This window comes from Aphidius gifuensis, linkage group LG3 (assembly GCF_014905175.1).
Source record: "Aphidius gifuensis isolate YNYX2018 linkage group LG3, ASM1490517v1, whole genome shotgun sequence".
NCBI classification, from domain to species: domain Eukaryota; kingdom Metazoa; phylum Arthropoda; class Insecta; order Hymenoptera; family Braconidae; genus Aphidius; species Aphidius gifuensis.
Window position 1 is genome coordinate 10551592 of NC_057790.1, and position 21595 is coordinate 10573186.

At 30.9% G+C, this 21595-nt stretch overlaps 1 protein-coding gene across 1 annotated transcript in view; it reads left to right on the forward strand.

Annotated features, from left to right (window-relative positions):
- Nucleotides 1–21595, forward strand: part of LOC122851928 (alpha-2Db adrenergic receptor) — a 98989-nt gene that overhangs the window by 24225 nt on the left and 53169 nt on the right. The window contains exon 2 of the mRNA XM_044151439.1: nt 16935–17300. Within this exon, the coding sequence (XP_044007374.1) occupies nt 16935–17300 (366 nt within the window). The remainder of the gene's footprint in view (nt 1–16934; nt 17301–21595) is intronic.

A 21595-nucleotide genomic window follows, 5' to 3' on the forward strand; every position in this document is an offset into this window, starting at 1 on the left:
AAATAAAAAATTCAAACAAACGATGATAAATAATTTAGGAGAATTAAAGCTGCCTGTGTTTGAAAAATAAAATCGAAATAAAAAAATATCACGTTTTATCCTTATTACACAAACAAACTTTAACGCCGCGGTTTTCTTCACAATTCCAAGATTAGGTTTTTCAGACGAATACTTTCCAGCAAAGATGCAATTTGATGATCAACAATCTCACTATCTTGCATATATCTTGTTATTGGATTAACTTTTCAGCTTGTCTTTAGATGAGCTTGATATTAGATTTTTTGGTATTTGCAGGGTATTTCATATAAATTTTTTTGGAAACGTGAATTATATTTCTGTTCTTCTGTATTTTTTTGATAACTCCACCTTCCTTTACAGTTATCACAACACTAGTACAGCTGTAATTGAGTTGCTGATGAATAACAATCAATAAATCAATCAATGCAAACGACAACTATTCTTGTTTACCTGGGATAGGCATAAAGAAAAGATTTTTCAATTTCTTCATTTTCAATTTAAAATATGCTATTTTGGAGTTACATCACATATTTGAGTCCTCTTAAAGAAAAAATTTGTCAGCTGTACCTGATTAATAATCAAAAAAAATTTTTGTCAAATACGCCCTGGTAGAAATATTTCTCCGACTTTTCTCCAACTTTTTTCCAACTTTTCTCCGCCTTTTCTCCACCTCTTTACGAAAATCACCCATAGTTGGAAAAATGGCGGACAAATATCTCCAACCTTTTTCCAGCCAAAAATTTACTCCATTTTTTTCCGACTTTTCTCCAACTTTTTTCCGCCATTTCTCCAACCTGAAATTTATTCCAACTTTTTTCCAACTTTTTTCCAACCTTCTTCAACCAAAAATTTACTCCAACTTTTTTTCAACTTCTTTCCAACTTTTCTCCAACCATGGGTCATTTTCGTGAAAAGGTGGAGAAAGTTGGAAAAAAGGCGGAGAAAGTTGGAAAAAGTTGGAGAAATATTTCTACCAGGGCGTGCATACGAAATCTGTTTCCTAATAATTTGACGTTTCTATTGAAAAATCATTTATTTGCATGTGATACAATATCGAGTCTTAGATGAAAGTATTGTCGATTATTTTGAATGGACATATTATGAAATTATATTAAGTCTTAGCTGTCTGTCAACCTGATCTTGGAATTGTGAAGAAAACCGCGGCGTTAAAGTTTGTTTGTGTAATAAGGATAAAACGTGATATTTTTTTATTTCGATTTTATTTTTCAAACACAGGCAGCTTTAATTCTCCTAAATTATTTATCATCGTTTGTTTGAATTTTTTATTTTTTTTTGTTAAATTGAATAGAAATTTAGTATATACAGTAGTACTAAGCTAACGTAAAGAACAACTTTAACGAGTTTGTTTTTTACAAAAATTATATTTTTGATTTTGTATATTATTCAGTAATTTTTCAATATTTTTCGTTTTTCGCAAAGTTGTATAGTGTACGCTATCTTTTATTTTTTATATCATGAAAATTCACCTCAACATTTACATGTGCACATGTAAACAGGCCTGAACAGGCCAACATGTTAACTTGTGAACGTGTATGTGTGTGGCCCTACCCGGCTTCCGTACCACCACCATCTTCAGCTAACAAGAATATATCTAATGCTAAAAATGCAGCATCACAAACTGTATTTGCTGTTGCGTGTGCACGATTGCAGTGAAATGTTGATGTATCATTAAAAAACCAATAGCCAGGGATGGGCATATTGTGAGTTTTTGAGTTGTTTACAATTATCCATGGATAAAACGTTTAGAACGTTTAAAACAGGATAAAACGGATAAAACCCACGTGATCTCTCAGTAACTCAAATTTTGACCATATTTATTTATTCATTTATTTATTTATTTATTTATTTTTAAACCCAGCGGCTTATTAAGCCAAGAATAGGGCTACAGGATAAAGTTGTATAATTATACAACTTAACAGATAATGACAAATGATAACATTTTACATTGTGGTATTACATAATAAAAGTTTAAAGTTAAACTGCTGTAATTGTATATAAGTATTTAAATTAATAGCTCGAAATTGTGCTTTATACAATGAAATGACAATATATTCAATTACAAGATGCAACTTAAATGATAATAATTTGATACCAGGATAAATTACAATAACAGTGTTTGGATAAAACTTTAGTAGATAAAAGAACAAATGGAAAAAAATATCCAGAATAGTAAAAAATAGTAACAAATAATAATAATTATAATTTTTTTTAGCTACATCTTTTCCTTAGCTACTGCTTGTTCTTAGTCATTTATTTATTTAACAAATAAAATACATGTTATTCGTTTTAAAAAAGTAAAAATGTCCAAGGAAAAGCAGTAGCTAAGGAAAAGATGTTGCTCAAAACATAATTTTTCTGGCCACTTTAATTCCTTAGCCACATCTTTTCCTTCGCTACTGCTTTTCCTTGGACATTTTTATTTTCAAAAAATAGAATTACATGTATTTTATTTCTATAATTTACGTGATTTCTGATTTTTAATGTCACCAATCTATCCACCCGACAGGATTTTTGAGTTTCGTTCAGTCAAACTGAAAAACAGAGACTTCCTAATAACTCACTGTCCCAGAAACTCAAAGCTTTTGGACAACTTATATTCAGATCAGGTGTATGGAATATGAAAGAAAATATCTAATTCTAGTTAATAAACGTCGGGTATTCTTTGTTTTTGTCGTAAGTTGATCAGAGTAACGTACGAATTTCCGAAACGTTGAATTTCGATAGTTTTTTAACTTTTTTTTCAATTATTGCTCGGGTCAGGGTCAAAAAATGTTAATACTAATGTTTTAACACGAATCTCATCAGTTTTTAAGTTTACACCCGAGATATCAGGTTTTTTACTGTCAGCAATCTATTCATCCGACAAGATTTTCAAGTTTCGTTCAGTCAAACTGAAAAACAAAAACTTTCTAATAACTAACTGTCCCAAATGCTCAAAGCTTTTAAAAATGTTATTTTCAGATGGGACCTGAGAACCCGATAAGAAACGGATCAGGATTCCTTATTCAGGAAACCTGACTCATTTCTGGCTCGAATCTGGTCAGGATACCTGAAGATTTCCTTAAGTCAGGTGACCTTATTCAATCCTGTTCAGAAAAGGAACAGGAAACCTTAACGTATTCTGAATAAGGTTCCCTGATCAGATTCTGACTAGAATAGTATCAGGGTGAATGAATAAAAAAAATCTGATTTTTTCCATTCAGTTTTCCTGTTCAGAAAAGGAACAGGAAACCTGAGCATATCCTGAATAAGGTTTCCTGATCAGGATCTGACTAGAATACTATCAGGATAAATATATTTAATAAATTGACTTTTTTCACACAGTTTTTCTGTTCAGAAAAGGAACAGGAAACCTGAGCATATCCTGAATAAGGCTTCCTGATCAGGTTCTGACCAGAATACTGTCAGGATAAATATATCAAATAAACTGACTTTTTTTACTCAATTTTCCGGTTCAGAAAAGGAACAGGAAACCTTAACGTATTCTGAATAGGGAACCCTGATAACATTCTGATCAGAATACTATCAGGATAAATATATCAAATAAATTGACTTTTTTCACTCAGTTTTCCTGTTCAGAAAAAGACCAGGAAACCTGAGCATATCCTGAAAAGGGAATCCTGATGAGATTCTGACAAGAATACTATCAGGATAAATATTTTTTAGATTTAATTTTAATTTTAATTTTAATTCTAAAACAAAATGACAACGGACAATTTAACAAATTGTTATATTTTATTTTTACGTTAAATTTACGTCGCAAATTCTAATTTAAGTTTTTTTTAGCTGATGTAATTTATGAAAGCAAAAAATCACATCAGATCATCGATAGACGGCATGGCCGCGCGTGTTAAGGCCCGTAGTTGTTATCTGAAAGTTCCGAGTTCGCGTCCCGCTAGTGGTTAGGTAATTTAAGTTATATGTTAGGTATATACAGTCTTATCGTTCAATCTGTTTCATCATTAACCTTGCTATATAGTAAATTAGTTAACCGATTTACAAAACATCAAATAATAAAAAACAATTTTTTTTTCAAAATTACTTGATCCGTTTCAGATCAGGAATCCTGTTCCATTCCTGATCAGGTATCCTGGTCAGTTTTCCTGATCCGATTCTGATCAGAATCCTAAAAAAAAGCGTTACATTCTGATCCGTTCTTGAACAGGATTCCTGGTTATATTCTAGTCAGGAATCCTGATCCATTCCTGTTCAGGTATCCTGAATCTAACCCTACAATCTGGCCAAGTTTCCTGATCCGGTTCGGATCAGAATCATAAAAAAGAGCGTTACATTCTGATCAATTCCTGAACAGGATTCCTGATCCGGTTCTGATCAGAACCTTAACTAAATTTCCACTCGGGTTGAGTATGACAGAAAATCTCTAATACTAGTCGAAGAATGTCGTGTATTCTTCGTTTTTGTGGTAAGTTCTTCCGAGCAACGTACGAGTTTCTGAAAAGTTAAATTTCCATAATTCCTGACTTATTTCCTCAATTTTCACTCGGGTAAGGTTAAAAAAATCTTAAGACTGATCTTTTAGAACGTATTCTAACAGTTTTTAAGTTTATTTACGTGACTTCTGTTTTTTTCTTTGTCACCAATCTATACACCTCATGGGATTTTTGAGTTTTGGTTAGACAAACTGAAAAACAGAAATCAATTTTCCATAGTTTTTGACTTCTTTTCTTAACTATTGCTTGGGTCAGGGTCATGAAATGTTGAGAATAACATTTTAGAACGAATTTTATTAGATTTAACACCAATTCAAATTCGAAGATACCATTTTTACAGGTGAACAAAATTTTCCAGAGGAACTGGCGATTTCCGGGACTGTTATGATGTCTCTGCTTCTATCATTACAAAAATTATTGTTACCATTTAAAACACACATTAGTAAATAAATGTCACCAAACTAGCCAGATGGTATATACTGACCAGTTTCGTAACTGTCACCAAACAGTACAATCGGTCACGAAGCGTACAGTTCCGTGACTCACCTCGTTAACAGCGATTAATTCATAGCTTCCGCTACGATCGTAAGTCCGTAGCAAACGTATGCCCACTCTCATATTGGCAGCGGCAGCCCACAATTTGTTAATTAGTTAATAACTTGGTTAATTATCGCTAAAAAAATTTGAAAATTTGAGAAAAACTTCTTGATATATAGATGAACAATGTTGCCACTGACAAGTTTTTTAATTCTAAAATTTTCTCGACACTTTATTATCTTAAATTTCGAAAAATGTATTTTCTGACCGGCATTACTCGATAAATTAATAAAAAAAAAAACAATACAAGTAAATTTTTTTAATGTTATTTTTATTATCGCTAAACTATAACAAAACTATATGCCAAGTTTCAAGTCGATTCATTAATTATTAACAAAGTTATGACGAGTTTGACCTGGAAAAATAATGTTTTTTTCGAAAAAAAAAATATTAAACTTTATTTTTCAATTTATTAAATAACTGTAATTGAATATCATTTATTTGGAAGAAAATATGTTAGTAAATTAATTAATTAAGTAGTAACAAGTTATTATTCGAAGAAAAAACTTAATATTTCTGTCAATTCCAAAGTTCTTTATGTATCAGAATTAATTTTCGATTTCTATAATCGATCTCGCGGTCAATCGGATAACGCGCTCCCCTCCCGCCCCACAGGTTCTCGGTTCGATCCCTGTCTTAGATATTTAGTTAAGGAAAAAAAAAAAAAAATTCAATTACCTAGAAATTGATCGAATTAACAACAAAATAAATAATCAACTACGAAAAAAAAATGAATTTTTTTTTTTTTCTTTTCACATTTTCAACATATCATTAGTTTGATTAGAAAAATAAATCGTTTGTATCAAACAAAAAAATTATTTCCTTGAAAACGCTTTTTTGTTTGCAACAAATTATAATTTATTTAATTCATTACTTTTATTGATTGTATTAAGTCATCTGTCATTTGACACAAACATTACATCGTTTTAAATGAATGACGATTGTTTTTTTACAAACAGCCACCGTTTAAATAAAAATACTACGTGGCATAACTTTAGAAGTTTATTTCTTAAAAAATACCCCCTGCCGTTCGAAACAAGAATGTAGTCTATTATAGGGAACGTAGTAGTGTTAGTGTCAAGGCGTGGTGGGGATACTTTTTAGATATAGTATAGTTTTTTTCTTGATGAAAACGATCTATCGTTCGACACAAAACGCCATCTGTATGAAATAAACAAATTTCGATTTTTTCTTTCTCCTTACAAAGTAATTATAATTTATAAAAAAAAATTTAATTCTCCCATTGAAACACGTTTTCCAGAAATGGATGATAAACTATGTCAAATAGCAACATTTCTGGATCCGATATAAAAAATTTTTTTTCCCGACTGATACAATAGAAATGATCAAAAATTTATTGTTGAATGAGTTGATCCCCACTGAAAATATATCTCGTTTTACGAAAGTCAAAGCAGCCGTCACTCGAATAACCATGAGAGTTATAATAATAGTATGTTGTTTATTTTTCTAGTTTTTATCATTTATTTAATTGAATAAATTAGTTAACTTATCTTTCGATTGGTTATTGGAAATTTTTTTCATTTATTCATTTTTCTTTAAGCATATTTATTTATTTTTGAATTAATTTTTAATAAAAGTAATAATGATTATACCATTAATTAAAATCCACATTAATTTTCTAATGATTTTTATATAAATTTATTCATGATTTATTGAAGTCATAATTTTATAGATATTAGAGGATTTTGAGATATTTTATTACAAACTAAAATACCTAGATCAAAGTCTGGTGACACAAAAAAAATACTAGTCGCTAATGAAATTACTCGTTACTTGAATAAGCCAAGGATCAACCCTATCTCTGACTGTTCATTGAAGTGGTAGTAAATAAAAACACATACATATCATATATATCGTTTTTGAACTTGATGACGAATAATTTTTCATTGTAGATGTTATACCAACATTTTTTGATTTATCAACTAAAACTTTATTTAATTCACAACGCATTTCATCAAACAAAAAACACATTGCATTATTTACTAGCGTCATACCAAGAACATTGGGAAAAACATCTTTTGCAGCAGCATGTTGATGCGTTAATTTTCCACTTATATGTATATAGCTTTTTAACTTTAGAACAAAAAAATCTTGGCTTTGTATTGATATTCTCATTTCATCACTATTATCGAAACTGGTTGATAAAAAATACTGCTTCACGAGCTAATATATTATCAGCTGCGTTTCTTGCTTTGATGTCGTTTTGATTTTTCGAATATGCAATATCGTGATTTTTAGAGGCTGCGTTCAAACGATTAATTCTCGGATCACCTCTTGCATTTTTAACTTGGTACCTGGTCCGCAATATAAATAGCCAGGCAGATGAAGTTCAAATGGTAATTTGTTGATTATTTTATCGAGTATTAGTTCTCCACGACGTTTTTTGTTCTTTTCCTTTGGTGATCATAGTTTATAACAGACTGATTTGCTGTGGTATAAAACAGTCGAATTTATATTATTTGAGCTCAGTGCTCATCACGATAGTATACCAGAAACAAGCTCTAACATTACCAGTTATAAACGTTGATATAATTACATTAAAAAGTGGTGATGGGTTGATAGAAAAATGACATGGTAATTTATTGCCAAAAACGATAATTGGAAGAAATAATTGTGGTAAAACAAACTCTTTAATGATTTTAATGGTTGATTCAAATGGTTTACGATTTCCAAATATTTTCAATTATAGTAAATCATTATAGGAACCTAAATATCAATATTTGGAAAAGTTACTAGAACAACTTGAAGAAATAAATTATTATAAATTTTCTGATAATGATCAAGTAGTACCAGTTGACAAAGCAAAATCAAATTCGTTGTTTACATTTGATTATGTTGCAACTAAAAAGCAGGATCATATTAAAGCATTTTTTTTTGTATGGGAAGACACAAAGCTTTTGATTCATTTTATTTATGTCAACCATCTGCACGAATACCTAAATATTTGATACGTGATAATATTAATTTTTGAATTGTCTTCCCACAAGATAATACGAATTTAAAGCACATACATCACGATCATGTAAACATTGATATGGAGTATAGTAAATTCCGTCAGATGTGTGTAGATTGTTAGAAAAAAAAATATTGCTTTTTGTGTATCGATAGAGATAGATAAAGCATAATATAGAAAAAATTTTGACTGCTTTATAGCTATGAATAACAAAACAGTTTGTTAAATTTTATAAGTTAATTGTAGAATCTTGAAAAGTCAACATGTCACTCCGTGAGCAAGAACTAGTTAATGAAACGAAATTTTTGAAAATTGAAAAAGTACGAAATTTTATTAGTAAAAAATATTAATTTCCAAAATAAAAAAAAGAAAATATATCAGAAGCTTTAAATGAATATCTTAAATCTGTTGTTACACCGCTCAACAAATTCGCTGCGCAATTATAAACAACATCGACCAATAAAACATCAGTAATTGATGATGAATTATTTCTGAATGAAAATAATACAAATGATAAAAAAATAATTTAACTTATGAAGACAATTATAGTACTTTGGGTATTAAACAATCAATTTATGAACAAGAAGGTGAATATGATACTGTTGATGAAGACGAAGAAACATTTGTGGGGAAAGAATTAAATAATGATTGAATCAATGAAACAATGATGGTGATTACTTGAAAAAAAGCAATAGTGGATAAAGTGGGAAAATACAGTGGGATAAAGATTATGGTATAAAACAAGTGAAGTCAGACTATAAAATTGAAAATGCAAAATTATCCTTTATTGATGATGAATTAAAAATTTTTGATACATCTTACAAAATAACACCAAGATCAATGGAATTATTATTTATGAAATCACCAGATAGAAAAAATATCACTGATATCGTTGAAAAAAATTATAGTGAAATTGTTAAGAAGAGAAATGCACATCATAAATACCATATATCTAATATGCCAATAAAAAATCCATCTAGAGTCAATTATATCTACTGTGATGATCCAAATGAACTTGTTGATTGATTACGATTATTAATAGCATCAAGATTAGCTGGTAATCCAAATCATGATAATGAGATCATGTCAATTCTTGAAGAGTTGAAAGAAAGTGGATTCATATATAAATATAAAAAATGAATTAGTCAGTGAATTATGACTGAATATAAAAGAGATGTGCATGAATTACATGCTCCAGCAAGAAAAAATGTTTGACGACGTAATGTTGACATTCGTGATACAGATGAAACTTGGCTAACTGATCTTGTTAAAATGATTGAACATTCTGAAATCAACTCTGGCTACAATTATATTTTGACAGTCATTAATATTTTCTCGAAATTCAGCTGGGCTGTTAGACTTGAAAATAAAACTGGAAAAGAGGTATCAGCAGCAATGGAATCATTATTTGAAAAGGTCGAATATGTAAAAATCTTCATGTCGATCAAGGGACAGAATTTTATGATTCTACATTTAAAACAATGTTGAAAAAATATAGCGTCCTTATGGATTTAACATTTATTCATTTAAAAGCATCAATATGGCTAACCTATTATACTATAAATAATCTACCATTGCGCTTATTATAGTAATGGAGTCAGACTAACATCCGTCAAAGGATATGACGCTCTTTTTTTGGTTTTTTCATTTCACTCCAACTGTCACCTGCGCCTAAAGATGTTTACACATCAAAATTTTTACTATTTTTTCTGGTACTCGGGGATGTTTTCGAAAAAATAATAACATGTACTATGCACATAGTAAAATTTTTTTCTCCTAGTATAGTTTACAATGTTTCAATTGGAAAAGATACGATGTATCTTGTTAAGAAGTACTGTGTTACATAGTCAAGTCTAGCGTTCAATAAATCTACTATGTTGCAAGGTGAGATTTACGATGCTCAATAGAACATTTCATTATATTCTATTTCTGTTTTCGATTAAAAAAAACAGAATTATTTGTTTATTTAAAAATTCACTTTAAATTATTTATAATAATATTATTATCCTTATACATGTTTCTGAACTTGGCTATTTCTTGACCTAACTCGGGATTTGAACCCGGGTTTCTGGAGTTGAACTCCGATAGTGTACCGAAAAAGCCATTCAGGTATGAAACAGTAGAAGAATCAAAAATGTCTATATATATTTATTTCTTTTTATTCCCTTCTTCTTTCATGCTAACATAGTGAAACTAACTACTGACCTAATAACTTTTACCATTTTGTATATAGTAACAACTACGAATTTCAATGGTTTCCATAGTACGGTTCACTTTTCCAAATGTACCCTCACGGTCATGAATAATTTAAACACACAACATAGTAAAAAGTAACAAGTCTATGATTGTTCGTATCATTGGTATAGTGAAGACTATCTATTGAACAAGTAAAGTCTACTAAAACCATAATAAAAACCGGTTTTATCTCAGCAGAGTAGTTTTTACTATTTTACTATAGTAATATTTAAAGCTCACATAGTAAAAAAAATTATAAAAAATAATATGTTAAACCATATTTCCGAAAACGTCCCTCGGTAACATAGTGAAACTAATTAATTTTTTTTTACAGTGTGTGCTCCCGATGATCAGTTGTTAACAACTGCTGTAGTAGATGTCTTTGGACATATGATAAATGGTTGATAAATGATCAACTGGCTTTTATTTTTCGAACTCGTCGAGCTATTTGTTTACCTGGCATCAATACTTGTATCTTATTTTAATGATATGGAATATATAATGAAGTTCTTGATGTACCAGGGGAGAAAAAAATTGTTTTATCTGCCAATGTGTTCAATTGTTCTTTTGAAATACGGAGGATTATTAATTAATCGTAATTTACTTTTCAAAATAAATGAATAAATAAACATAACATTCATTTGTTTTTTGTAATGTTAGTTTGAGAACTTAGTTCTGAGTATTATTTTATTCTTATTTTTTGAGTATTTTTTGAAAAACTCAAAACCTCCACCGTCCATCTATTCGGCAATTTAAAAATCGTTTTTACTTTTTTTTTACTTTTTTCGAGTATTTTTTGAGTATTTTTTGAAAAACTCAAAACCTCCACCGTCCATCTATTCGGCAATTTAAAAATCGTTTTTACTTTTTTTTTACTTTTTTTGAGTATTTTTTGAGTATTTTTTGAAAAACTCAAAACCTCCACCGTCCATTTATTCGGCAATTTAAAAATCGTTTCTACTTTTTTTTTACTTTTTTGAGTATTTTTTGAGTATTTTTTGAAAAACTCAAAACCTCCACCGTCCATCTATTCGGCAATTTAAAAATCGTTTTTACTTTTTTTTTACTTTTTTTGAGTATTTTTTGAAAAACTCAAAACCTCCAGCGTCCATCTATTCGGCAATTTAAAAATCGTTTTTACTTTTTTTTTACTTTTTTTGAGTATTTTTTGAGCATTTTTTGAAAAACTCAAAACCTCCACCGTCCATCTATTCGGCAATTTAAAAATGATAAAGTTAGTAAAAAAAATTATGTGAACATCTGCATCACATAAATATGGCAATTTAAAAATGATAAAGTTAGTAAAAAAAATTATGTGAACATCTGCATCACATAAATATGATTTTTTTTTAATTTATAATCATGACAAATAAATTTCAAGACTTACGTGAATAATCTTAGACGTTTTGGTTGTCACTGTTAATAAATCGGCTCAAACTAATGGTATTCTTGATTAACAATAATAAATCGAACCATAGGATTTCTTACATTTTTATCAAGAGAACCATTACAAGTATCCCTGGCAAAATGGTGAGAGCTAAGCCAGAAGAAAACGATATCGCTTTTGCCGCCAAAGCAAAAGCCAAAGCCAGAGCAAAACCAGAGCAAAGCCAGAGATAATAAAAACAGAATAATAACGATATCAAACGTAAATTTAGGCTTTATATGGATATGTAATTTAAATTAAATTATTATTGAACTCATTTTTAGCAATAATATTAATGTAAAGAGAGAAATAAAAGTATAACAAGTAATGTAAAAGTTGACAGATTTTGACGTTTTGAGGTTGACTTGAATCGGCTAAACACAAAAATCCCTAGCGTGAAGCAATAGTAAATCCAGACCTTTTCCAGAGTGAAGCCAGACTTGTAAAAAAGACATTTATTTATAACAATAGCACTAACTATTGAAAAACAATATTAAATTAATAAATTTTAATGACTTTTAGAGACTTGTTTATTATTATGATTAATTTTTCGCTTAAAAAAAAAAAAAACATATCGATTCGTGGCAATACAAAAAATACGCGAAAAATTAATTATAATAATGAAAAAGTCTCTAAAAGTCATTAAAATTGATATTGTTTATTAATAGTTAGTGCAATAGCCAGTACAATAGTTATAAATAAATGTTTTTTTTACAAGTCTAGCTTTCCTCTGGCTTTTGTATTGCCAGAGATAGATGTGTTTTTTTTTTTTTTTTAAGCAAAAAATTAATTTTAACAATAAAAAAGTCCCTAAAAGTCATTAAAATTTATTAATTTAATATTGTTTATTAATAGTTAGTGCTATTGTTATAAATAAATGTCTTTTTTACAAGTCTGGCTTTACTCTGGCTTTTGTATTGCCAGAGATAGATGTGCTTTTTTTTTTTTTTAAAGCGAAAAATTAATCATAATAATAAAAAAGTCTCTAAAAGTCATTAAAATTTATTAATTTAATATTGTTTATTAATAGTTAGTGCTATTGTTATAAATAAATGTCTTTTTTACAAGTCTGGCTTCACTCTGGAAAAGGTCTGGATTTACTATTGCTTCACGCTAGGGATTTTTGTGTTTAGCCGATTCAAGTCAACCTCAAAACGTCAAAATCTGTCAACTTTTACATTACTTGTTTTCCTTATATTCATCTCTCTACATCAATATGATTTCTAAAAATGAGTCAAATAATAATTTAATTTAAATAATATATTTATATAAAGCCCTAATTCACGTTAGATATCGTTAATAGCCTGTATTTATTATCTCTGGCGTTGCTCTGGGTTTGCTTTGGCTTTGGCGACAAAAGCGATCACGCCAGTTCTGCCAGGGATAAAATAAAAGAACACTTCTACGATCAGACGTATTTATCAACTTTTAAAAAATTGACTGAAATAAATGTATTTAATTTAATTAAAAATTATTGAATCTACATAGAAATAAAATTAATCAACATGAATTTCTGAAATTACATTATTTTGAATTTCAGGACTTTCATCAAGGGTACTATCTACCAAAAAAAATTAAAAAAATAATTTTATAATATATAATTATAAGAATATAAGAATATAAGAATAATTATATAATAATAAAAAATAATAAGTATTATTGTCTTAACATCTTACGATTGTTTTCAGTATGAATTTATCATCATTCCTTTTGAATTATCTTAATTATTCTATAAAGTAAAAAAATATTTATAGTTTAATAAAAGTAAACTATACCATAATTGACAAAACTGAAAAAAAAAAGAAATTATCGTTGACGGATCACAAAATTGAATTTACGTTTAAAAAGAGAGGTTATGGGATTCTTAGATGACTAATCAACCAAAATAATTATGTACTTACCAATATATAATATTCATAATCTCTTACAAATTCACACTCTGTTCAATTTTAAATTCACACACTTTATAATTTACTCATTCCTACAATTTTTAAACAATTGAATAATTGAATAATGTTTATATATTTTCATCTGTTTGTGTCAATTAATGACAGGTCCAAATCAGCCTATCCTGATGGGCTGATTCGAAACATAAAGATAACTTGTAACAGCCAACAACAGTAACTCACACAGCTAACACACTGCTTCCAAACTTGTTTGTGTGTGCCATATGTTGCTGGCTGACAAAAATTGTGGTTCTAGAATCACAAAAATTGCGATGTTCCAAGAAAAAAATTTCTTACGTGGTACACAAGTTACGTTGGACCTCAAAAACTGTTGTGCTGAACAACAAAATTTATTATCCACAAAGCAAAAAATTCAATAAGTTTTATAAGAAATACAAATAAAAAAAAAAAAAAAAACAGTCATCTTGCCACTATTTTGTTGTACCAGAACCATAATTTTTGTTGAACTTTTCTCTCCGTATAGGAATCAAACGAAGGAAAATAATGATAAGAAATTCTTTAAAAAATACTTCGCCCCAGCCCATAATTTTAGTTTAGATTTAGTTTATATTATTCATTCTATCTACATATTGAAAACGAAATCAGGTATCTTGATCCTATCTAGATCTAATCGTTTCTAAAAAGCGTTATATCTTGATCTGCTATGAATCGGACTTTATTTTTTTTTTTCAAAGTTATCTCCGGTTTCAGTTAGGTTTAGCTAAGGCTGACCGGATCCGGTTTTCCTTACGCTTTCTTGATCCAAATCAGATCCGGATTGCCGGACTTTAATTGAAGTTTGTTTTTTTTTAAAGTTAACCTCCGGATTCAGTCAGACTTGGCTAAAGTAAGCTGGATCCAGTTTCCCTGATTTGAAACGGATCCAACTAAGAAGTATTTGAAAAGTGTAGCGTGAAGAAATAGATGAATACAATATTGTAAATAAAATGTATGTATGTATGTATTGGTGCCTCCGTGACACCAGTATAATTTTTGTATTTAATGAGTGATGTATGTATGAGTGGTAATGTGTGTCTGCGTGTCATAGAGACGACGTAGAAAAATATAAAACACTTCTTGTCTGGCCACCAAGCTAAACGGTGCGTCCGAAAAATATTCAGAAATATTAAGTAAAAATTGTATTGGTGATTTGGCTTTGCCATCTCACAACCAGTAAAATATATATATATATATATTGTGTCTTGTTAAATTATCATATCAAATAGTATAATTGTTAAATAAATTGTTTTATTCTTTTTAATATTAAATATAAATTTCATGTCTTGGTTTAAAATTATTGTTTGAAATTGAAATAAATGTAAAAAAAAAGTAAAGAGACAAAAAGTCTACTTTACAAAAGAAAAAAAAAAATTGATTTTAGAATGTCATTTTATTTTTTGATACGCTTATAAAGGACTTTTGATTCCATGAACGCCCCCGTGGTCAATAGGATAGTGTTGCCGACTTTAAACAGAAAAGCCCCGAGATCGATCCCCGTAAGTTCCGGAATTTTAGTTTAGTTTAGGTTGAATTTTCTAAGATAGAAATATTACGGAGGCTAAGAGCCGAAAGGCTCAGCCGCAGTATTGGATTTATCCACCAAAAAAAAAAAACGTTTATAACTGAAATATAATAAAAGAAAAATACTATTCGTACGGGAAAAATTTATTTGAAAAAGTTATAGAATTTTGAAAAACGATTATTTTAAGTCTAATATGCACCTCTGCGACTACTCCATTTTGAGATTGAGTTACAGCTTGTGCCGTTTTCATTTTTTAGGCAAGCAATAACTCGTGATGAAATGGTGTTAGAGACTTCATATTAGGCTTAAAACATGCGTACTCGAAAAATCTATCGCCTCTCCGAGAAAATCTTGATCTATGAATCACATTTTTCATAAAAAATTTTAAAAAATCGATTTTTTTTTTTTTTTTTAATTTAGTTTTTTTTTTTTTTAAAAAAAGTAACTGAACACATAATGCTCTCCCTCATGAGGGGCGATGGAGTTTCAGAAGATGCGTTGTTTGAGCGTAATACGAAGTCTCTACTATAATTTTATCAAAAGTTATTGCTTTCCTAGTTTTCGAGTAATTTCTGAAAAACGCTCTAACTTTCGACAAAATCATCCTAGATACTTTGTATAAGACTTAAAAAGCATGTGTGGTAAAATCCTACAACTTTTACTCGAAACTTTTTTTAAAAAAAATTATAGTTTTTATAAAATTGTAAAAAATAGAATTTTTGAAATATTTTCGTAATTTTTTTTTCAAAAATAGAAAAAAATTGACCATTAGAATCCGGATAAACTCCTTGAGGGGCGATAGAGTTTTGAAAACCACGTTTTTTGAGCCTAATTTGAAGTCATTCCGTTGATTCTAACAAAAGTTATAGCTTGCCTTAACTCTACGTAATTTGAGCGAAAAAAAAAAAAAAAAATTGATTTTGAGAAAATTAAAAAAAAATGTACTATTATTGTATTGTTACTTTCAAAAATCATTTAACAGATAAAATTTAACACGGCCCTAGCCGGAAAATTTTTAATTTTCAACGGTAACGCGGGCCACACGCCCCAACAAACGTTACCAGATCTTTTTGTTAATAATGATTGTTAAAAAAATAATTGAACAAATCATGTATTTTTTTTTTTCAATCAAAACTTTTTTTAAACAAAATCGGATCCGGTTTAAATATGAATTCGGATCCAGTTTAAGTATAAATTCGGATTAAGTTTAAGCATAAAATCGGATTTGATTTGGATGTAATTTTGGATACATAATTTGGTATCTGATTTAGCCATGGTGTCCTTATTGTAACCAGATCCGGAGCCTGGCCGGTGTTACATTTTCCGTCCGAATCGGATCAGACTGGCCGGATCCAAATCGGATTTGTAATCAAGTAAACTGGATCCGACCTGGATCCGAATCGGACTGAAATTTCCACTCGGGTAATTGTATCTAAAAACTCGATCCAGTCCCGATTGTGTATTTTTACAAATCAGGTATTCTAATTTGGGTCTCGACCTTACAGAAAAGAATCTTGATCTGTTTAAAATTCAAAAATCTTGATCTTCGTTAGGTGTGAAATCGAGGAATCCTCATCCAATCTGGATCCAATGCTCATCTGAATTTTTACTCAGGTAGCATGATGAAAAAGAGTTGCTGCAATCTTCTTTCATCACTTGTGAAGAAAAATATGATATAACACTGTGCCTTTTTTATCTAACCAAACCCTTACGAGGTTCATAGATTCTGTATTTTATGTTTCAGTTATCCGAAGATATCGGTTACGTGCTCTATTCAGCACTTGGTAGTTTCTACATTCCTTCTTGTATTATGGTGTTCGTCTATATACGAATATATTTTGCTGCAAAAGCGCGAGCAAGACGCGGAATACGAAAACAACCTAGACCACGGCCAGTCCCTCTCTCGGAGTCACTGGATATTCGGCAAACAAGTTTTAATCAACCTAATCCTACAACTGAAACATTCGGAATCAACATCGTCGAAAATATTGCAACAATCGAAAATCAACCCGTACAAATACCAATTGTCACTTGTGATTTTGCCAGTGATATAAGCACATCTGAAGCTGACGGAGTAAATTACGTTGCAGAGGAAAAAGACACACTCAAGGTAATTATAATACTAATTTTCGGTAGAATTACGATCCATGCCATTTTGATTCCTACATTCTGATACCGACATTACGACTCACACCATTACAGTTCACGACATTACGAATCACGGCATTTCAACCTGCGATTCTTATCCATTTCATCAATTCAATAATTCTAAATAATGAAAAAAAAAATAATTAAACAATCATTGCAAAATTATGATAAATAAGTAATTGATATTATCATTATTATTAAACAGTTAAATTCATATACACGGAGAGAAATTTTTCGTAAATTTTACAGTTTAGGTTAGGTAAAAAGTACGAATGTGAATTGTGAAAAATACGATTCAACAGCCACGCTGATGACATACAAGATGGATGACTGACGAGACTAATCTTGAAATGCCATGTAAATTAAAATCTCCCTACAGCTCAGTCTGTTGAAGATAGATATGGGGTAAAGCAAGGTTTATTGTTGAAAATTTAATTTTGAACAAATTACTAAGTATACATTTTTTTTATTTTTCAATTAATTTTCAAGTTATGATCGTGTAGAAGAAAAAAAAAATTTTTCTTTGCATTCTTCTGAAATTTACTTATTATTTTAAAATAATAATATTATTAATTTTAGGTTGACCTGTACATGAGTAATGCTATTTTTTTTTTTTATTTATTAGTCCTATTTTTATTTGATTAAAAACTATCAAACTAATCTATTTTAAACTACCCTGGTCGAAATATCACTCCTGCATTACTCCGGCATTTCTCCGTTTTTGGCCCATTTCCGGAGAAATTATTCCGCCATGAGGTTGGTGGCGGAGAAATTATTCCACCATGAAATTGATGGCGGAGAAATTATTCCGGCATGAGGTTGGTGGTGAAGAAATTACTCCGCCATGAAGTTTATGGCGAAGAAATTACTCCACCATGAGGTTGGTGGTGGAGAAATACTCCGGCATAAAGTTGATGGCGGAGAAATTACTCCGGCATAAAATTTATGAAGGAGAAATTATTCCGACATAAAAAGAGTACCGGAGAAACTTATACGGCATGAGATCAGTGAAGAAGGAAAAACTCCGGCATGAAAGTAGTGCCGGAGGAATTATTTTGGCATGGGAATAGTGCCGGAGAATTTATTCCGGCATGAGATCACTGAAGGAGAAATTATTCCGGCATTGGATCAGTGCCGGAGAAAATATTCCGGCACGGGATCAGTGAAGTAGAAAGAACTAGTGGCTGTTTAATTTTTCCGATATTAACTTCATGCTGACGCAAATATTCCGGCATGAGACTGATGTCGGAAAAATTATTCCGCCACTAGTTCCCAGGTTAGAGTTCTCGGGCTTGAACAACTGTGCCAGGCTTGTGCGAGGGTCGTATATCAAGCCTTGGGAGCACAGTCTTGACACAAGCTTGTGTCCATTGTTTTCCCCGGCCTCACACGAGTCTTGTTAACACAGGCTTGACACAACCGGCCTCACGCAGGCCTCAATAGTCCAAGACGGTGTCAAGCCTGTTTTTTTTGTTTTCCCCGGTCTCACACGTGCCTCGTAAACACAGACTTGACACAAGATTGTCCCCGTTGTTTTTCCCCGTCTCATACAGGCCTCAATAGTCCATGCTGGTGTCAAGCCTTTTTTTTTGTTTTCCCCGACCTCACACGAGCCTTGTGTCAAGCCCGTTTTACCAAGCCTGACACGGGACTTGACTTGTGCATATATACAATTTAAAAAAAAAAAATTATATTAATTAGATCTATAAATTGTCAATAAAAATTTTAAATAACAATTATTAGGTTTTGACTATCGTGCGTTACGCCGTTTACTTTCGTTCATATTAATATCGTTTATTCAAATTGTATCGCGTAAAAAATAATAATGTCAAAAATAATGAAGCAATAATAATTGTTTATTTATATTTTTCTATAATATTTTTTGCAAGACTGTATCAAGCCTGGGAACACAATCCTGTGTCAAGCCTGATACACTAGTCCGACACCAGCAAATACGTCGTGAACATTCCAGACTCGACACAGGCTTGTGTCTCAGGCTTGACACCCTTGACACAGGCCCGAGAGGCGGGTAATCAAGCTTGTCCCAGGCTTGTTCCCGTCGTCACTTCCTACCTGGGTTTTATTCCGAAGCATTTTTTCCAGCATTCATCTTATGCCAAAATAATTACTCCGGCATGACATTCATTCTCAAACTATCCATTACATTTAATGACTCAGAAAAAATTATATTTTTGGAATGTGGTACGTTTATAATTAACTGCTTTTTGGAGATCTGTAAATTTAGCATCAACCATACAACGTACACGCCATGATGGATCAGCAGCACATCTACGTAATTTTGGCATAACAAGTTGTTCAACATCTTCTCGTTGTAATAATGTTGCAATACACTAACGCATGCATCAACAACTAATAAACGAACAGAATCTTGTTTATCTTGTGCAAGTATAGCAAACATTGGAATTGAATCAGATTTTAAATATTCAATTTCAACAACTTTTGCAAATTCTCCCAATTTTGATGCTGCTAAACGTCGCCCCATTAGTGTATCTCCTTGACATAAATTACAAAAATGATTCTTTAATTCAGCTTTTGTTGCTGTACTTACACGTAGATAACATACTCTTAATTAACCATATGTTGATGTTCTTGGCGTAAACCAATAACCAGATGCCAAACGTTGTACCAATGGAACATTATGCATTAACTCATTACCAGTACGTTCAGCACCAAGTGCCAAGGCAATCGTTGAAAGTTTTTTGATTGAATTCAATCGCAGCTATGAAATAAAAATATATTTCTTAATTGTAATAAAATAAATTGTTTATCATATTTACATTTTAAACAAATTGTCGGTCAACTGATATGATAAAATGATTTTGAAAAAACCGCTGCAGTTGTAACCTCATTGTTACAAACACTTGCTGGCTAACATCGAGTTGTTTTTTTTTTTCAAATACATAAAAAACTTTGTTAATATTTTCAAAAATAATAATTATTGTACTTGTAAATTTTCATTTTATAATTCATCGATCAAAACTGCAATTGGATAAAGACTGTCGTTCGTTGATGAGTCAGCTGCAGCCATTTTGCTGAACTACAAATTTATCCAAGCAGAATTAATTTATTCTTAGTGTTTCGATATAAGCCTTGGGCACAATATTGCTTTTTTTTATTATTTTATTTGTGTATTGATAGGATTTTCCATTGCCTTATACACTACATAGGGCACAACATTACAACTTTTTTCTTTCAACAAGATAATGTATAAAAACAATCTACGTTGCTGACTTGCTGGCTTCCTGTTACGGATTATAAGGGGCTTTCTTGCTTTCTTTCACGGCGGAATCCGCCAGAAATACCAACTCCTCTGCTCACTGTCACTATACTCTTATATATGTGTGAGTGTTACAGTGTCGCACACATATATAAGAGTAGTGGAGGTGGTATTTCTGGCAGCCGTAACCAAAAGAACGCAATAAGATAGATTGTCATATCATGAAAATGTTCAACCGATGAAAAAAACTTCTAGTTTGTCTGCTTAAAAATAGTCAAACGGATAATTTATTAATAACAATTATAATATTTTCTCCGCCATCAATCCCATGCCAGAAAAATTTCTCCGCCATCAATCTCATGCCGGAGGAATTTCCCCACCATCGATCTCATGCCGGAGTAATTTCCCCACCATCAATCTCATGCCGGAGTAATTTCTCCACCATCATTTTAATGCCGGAGTAATTTTTTTGCAAGACTGTATCAAGCCTGGGAACACAAGCTTGTGTCAAGCCTCATACACTAGTCCGAAACCAGCAAATATATCGTGAACATTCCAGTGCTGGCCATGGGCTGGACCCAGGCTTGTGTTCCCAGGCTTGACACAGGCCCGAGAGCTGGGTAATCATGCTTGTCCCAGGCTTGTGCCCGTCGTCACTTCCTACCAGGGATTATATATAAGTATTATGTCAGTGAGTGGTACGAAAGTCAGAACAACCAATTGATTAATATTCTGAGCAAAATTATCGATGTTCATGTAATCAACAGCAAGATCACCGGATCGTATATAACGCCAAATACATTGACGGAAATGGAAATAACATCTTTGTATTACAGTATCTGGAAAAATAGACTCAAAAGCTTTCATAAAATGACTTTAAAAATCGACAATGAGTATTTCTGGTTGCCTATTATCAATGAATGATGGAACAACTCGTAAAAAAAATTTTTTCCAGTCAAAAGAGCATACGCAAGTAGCAAATTCCTAGTATCTTCAAAACCATGGAGTGTATAAAGTTG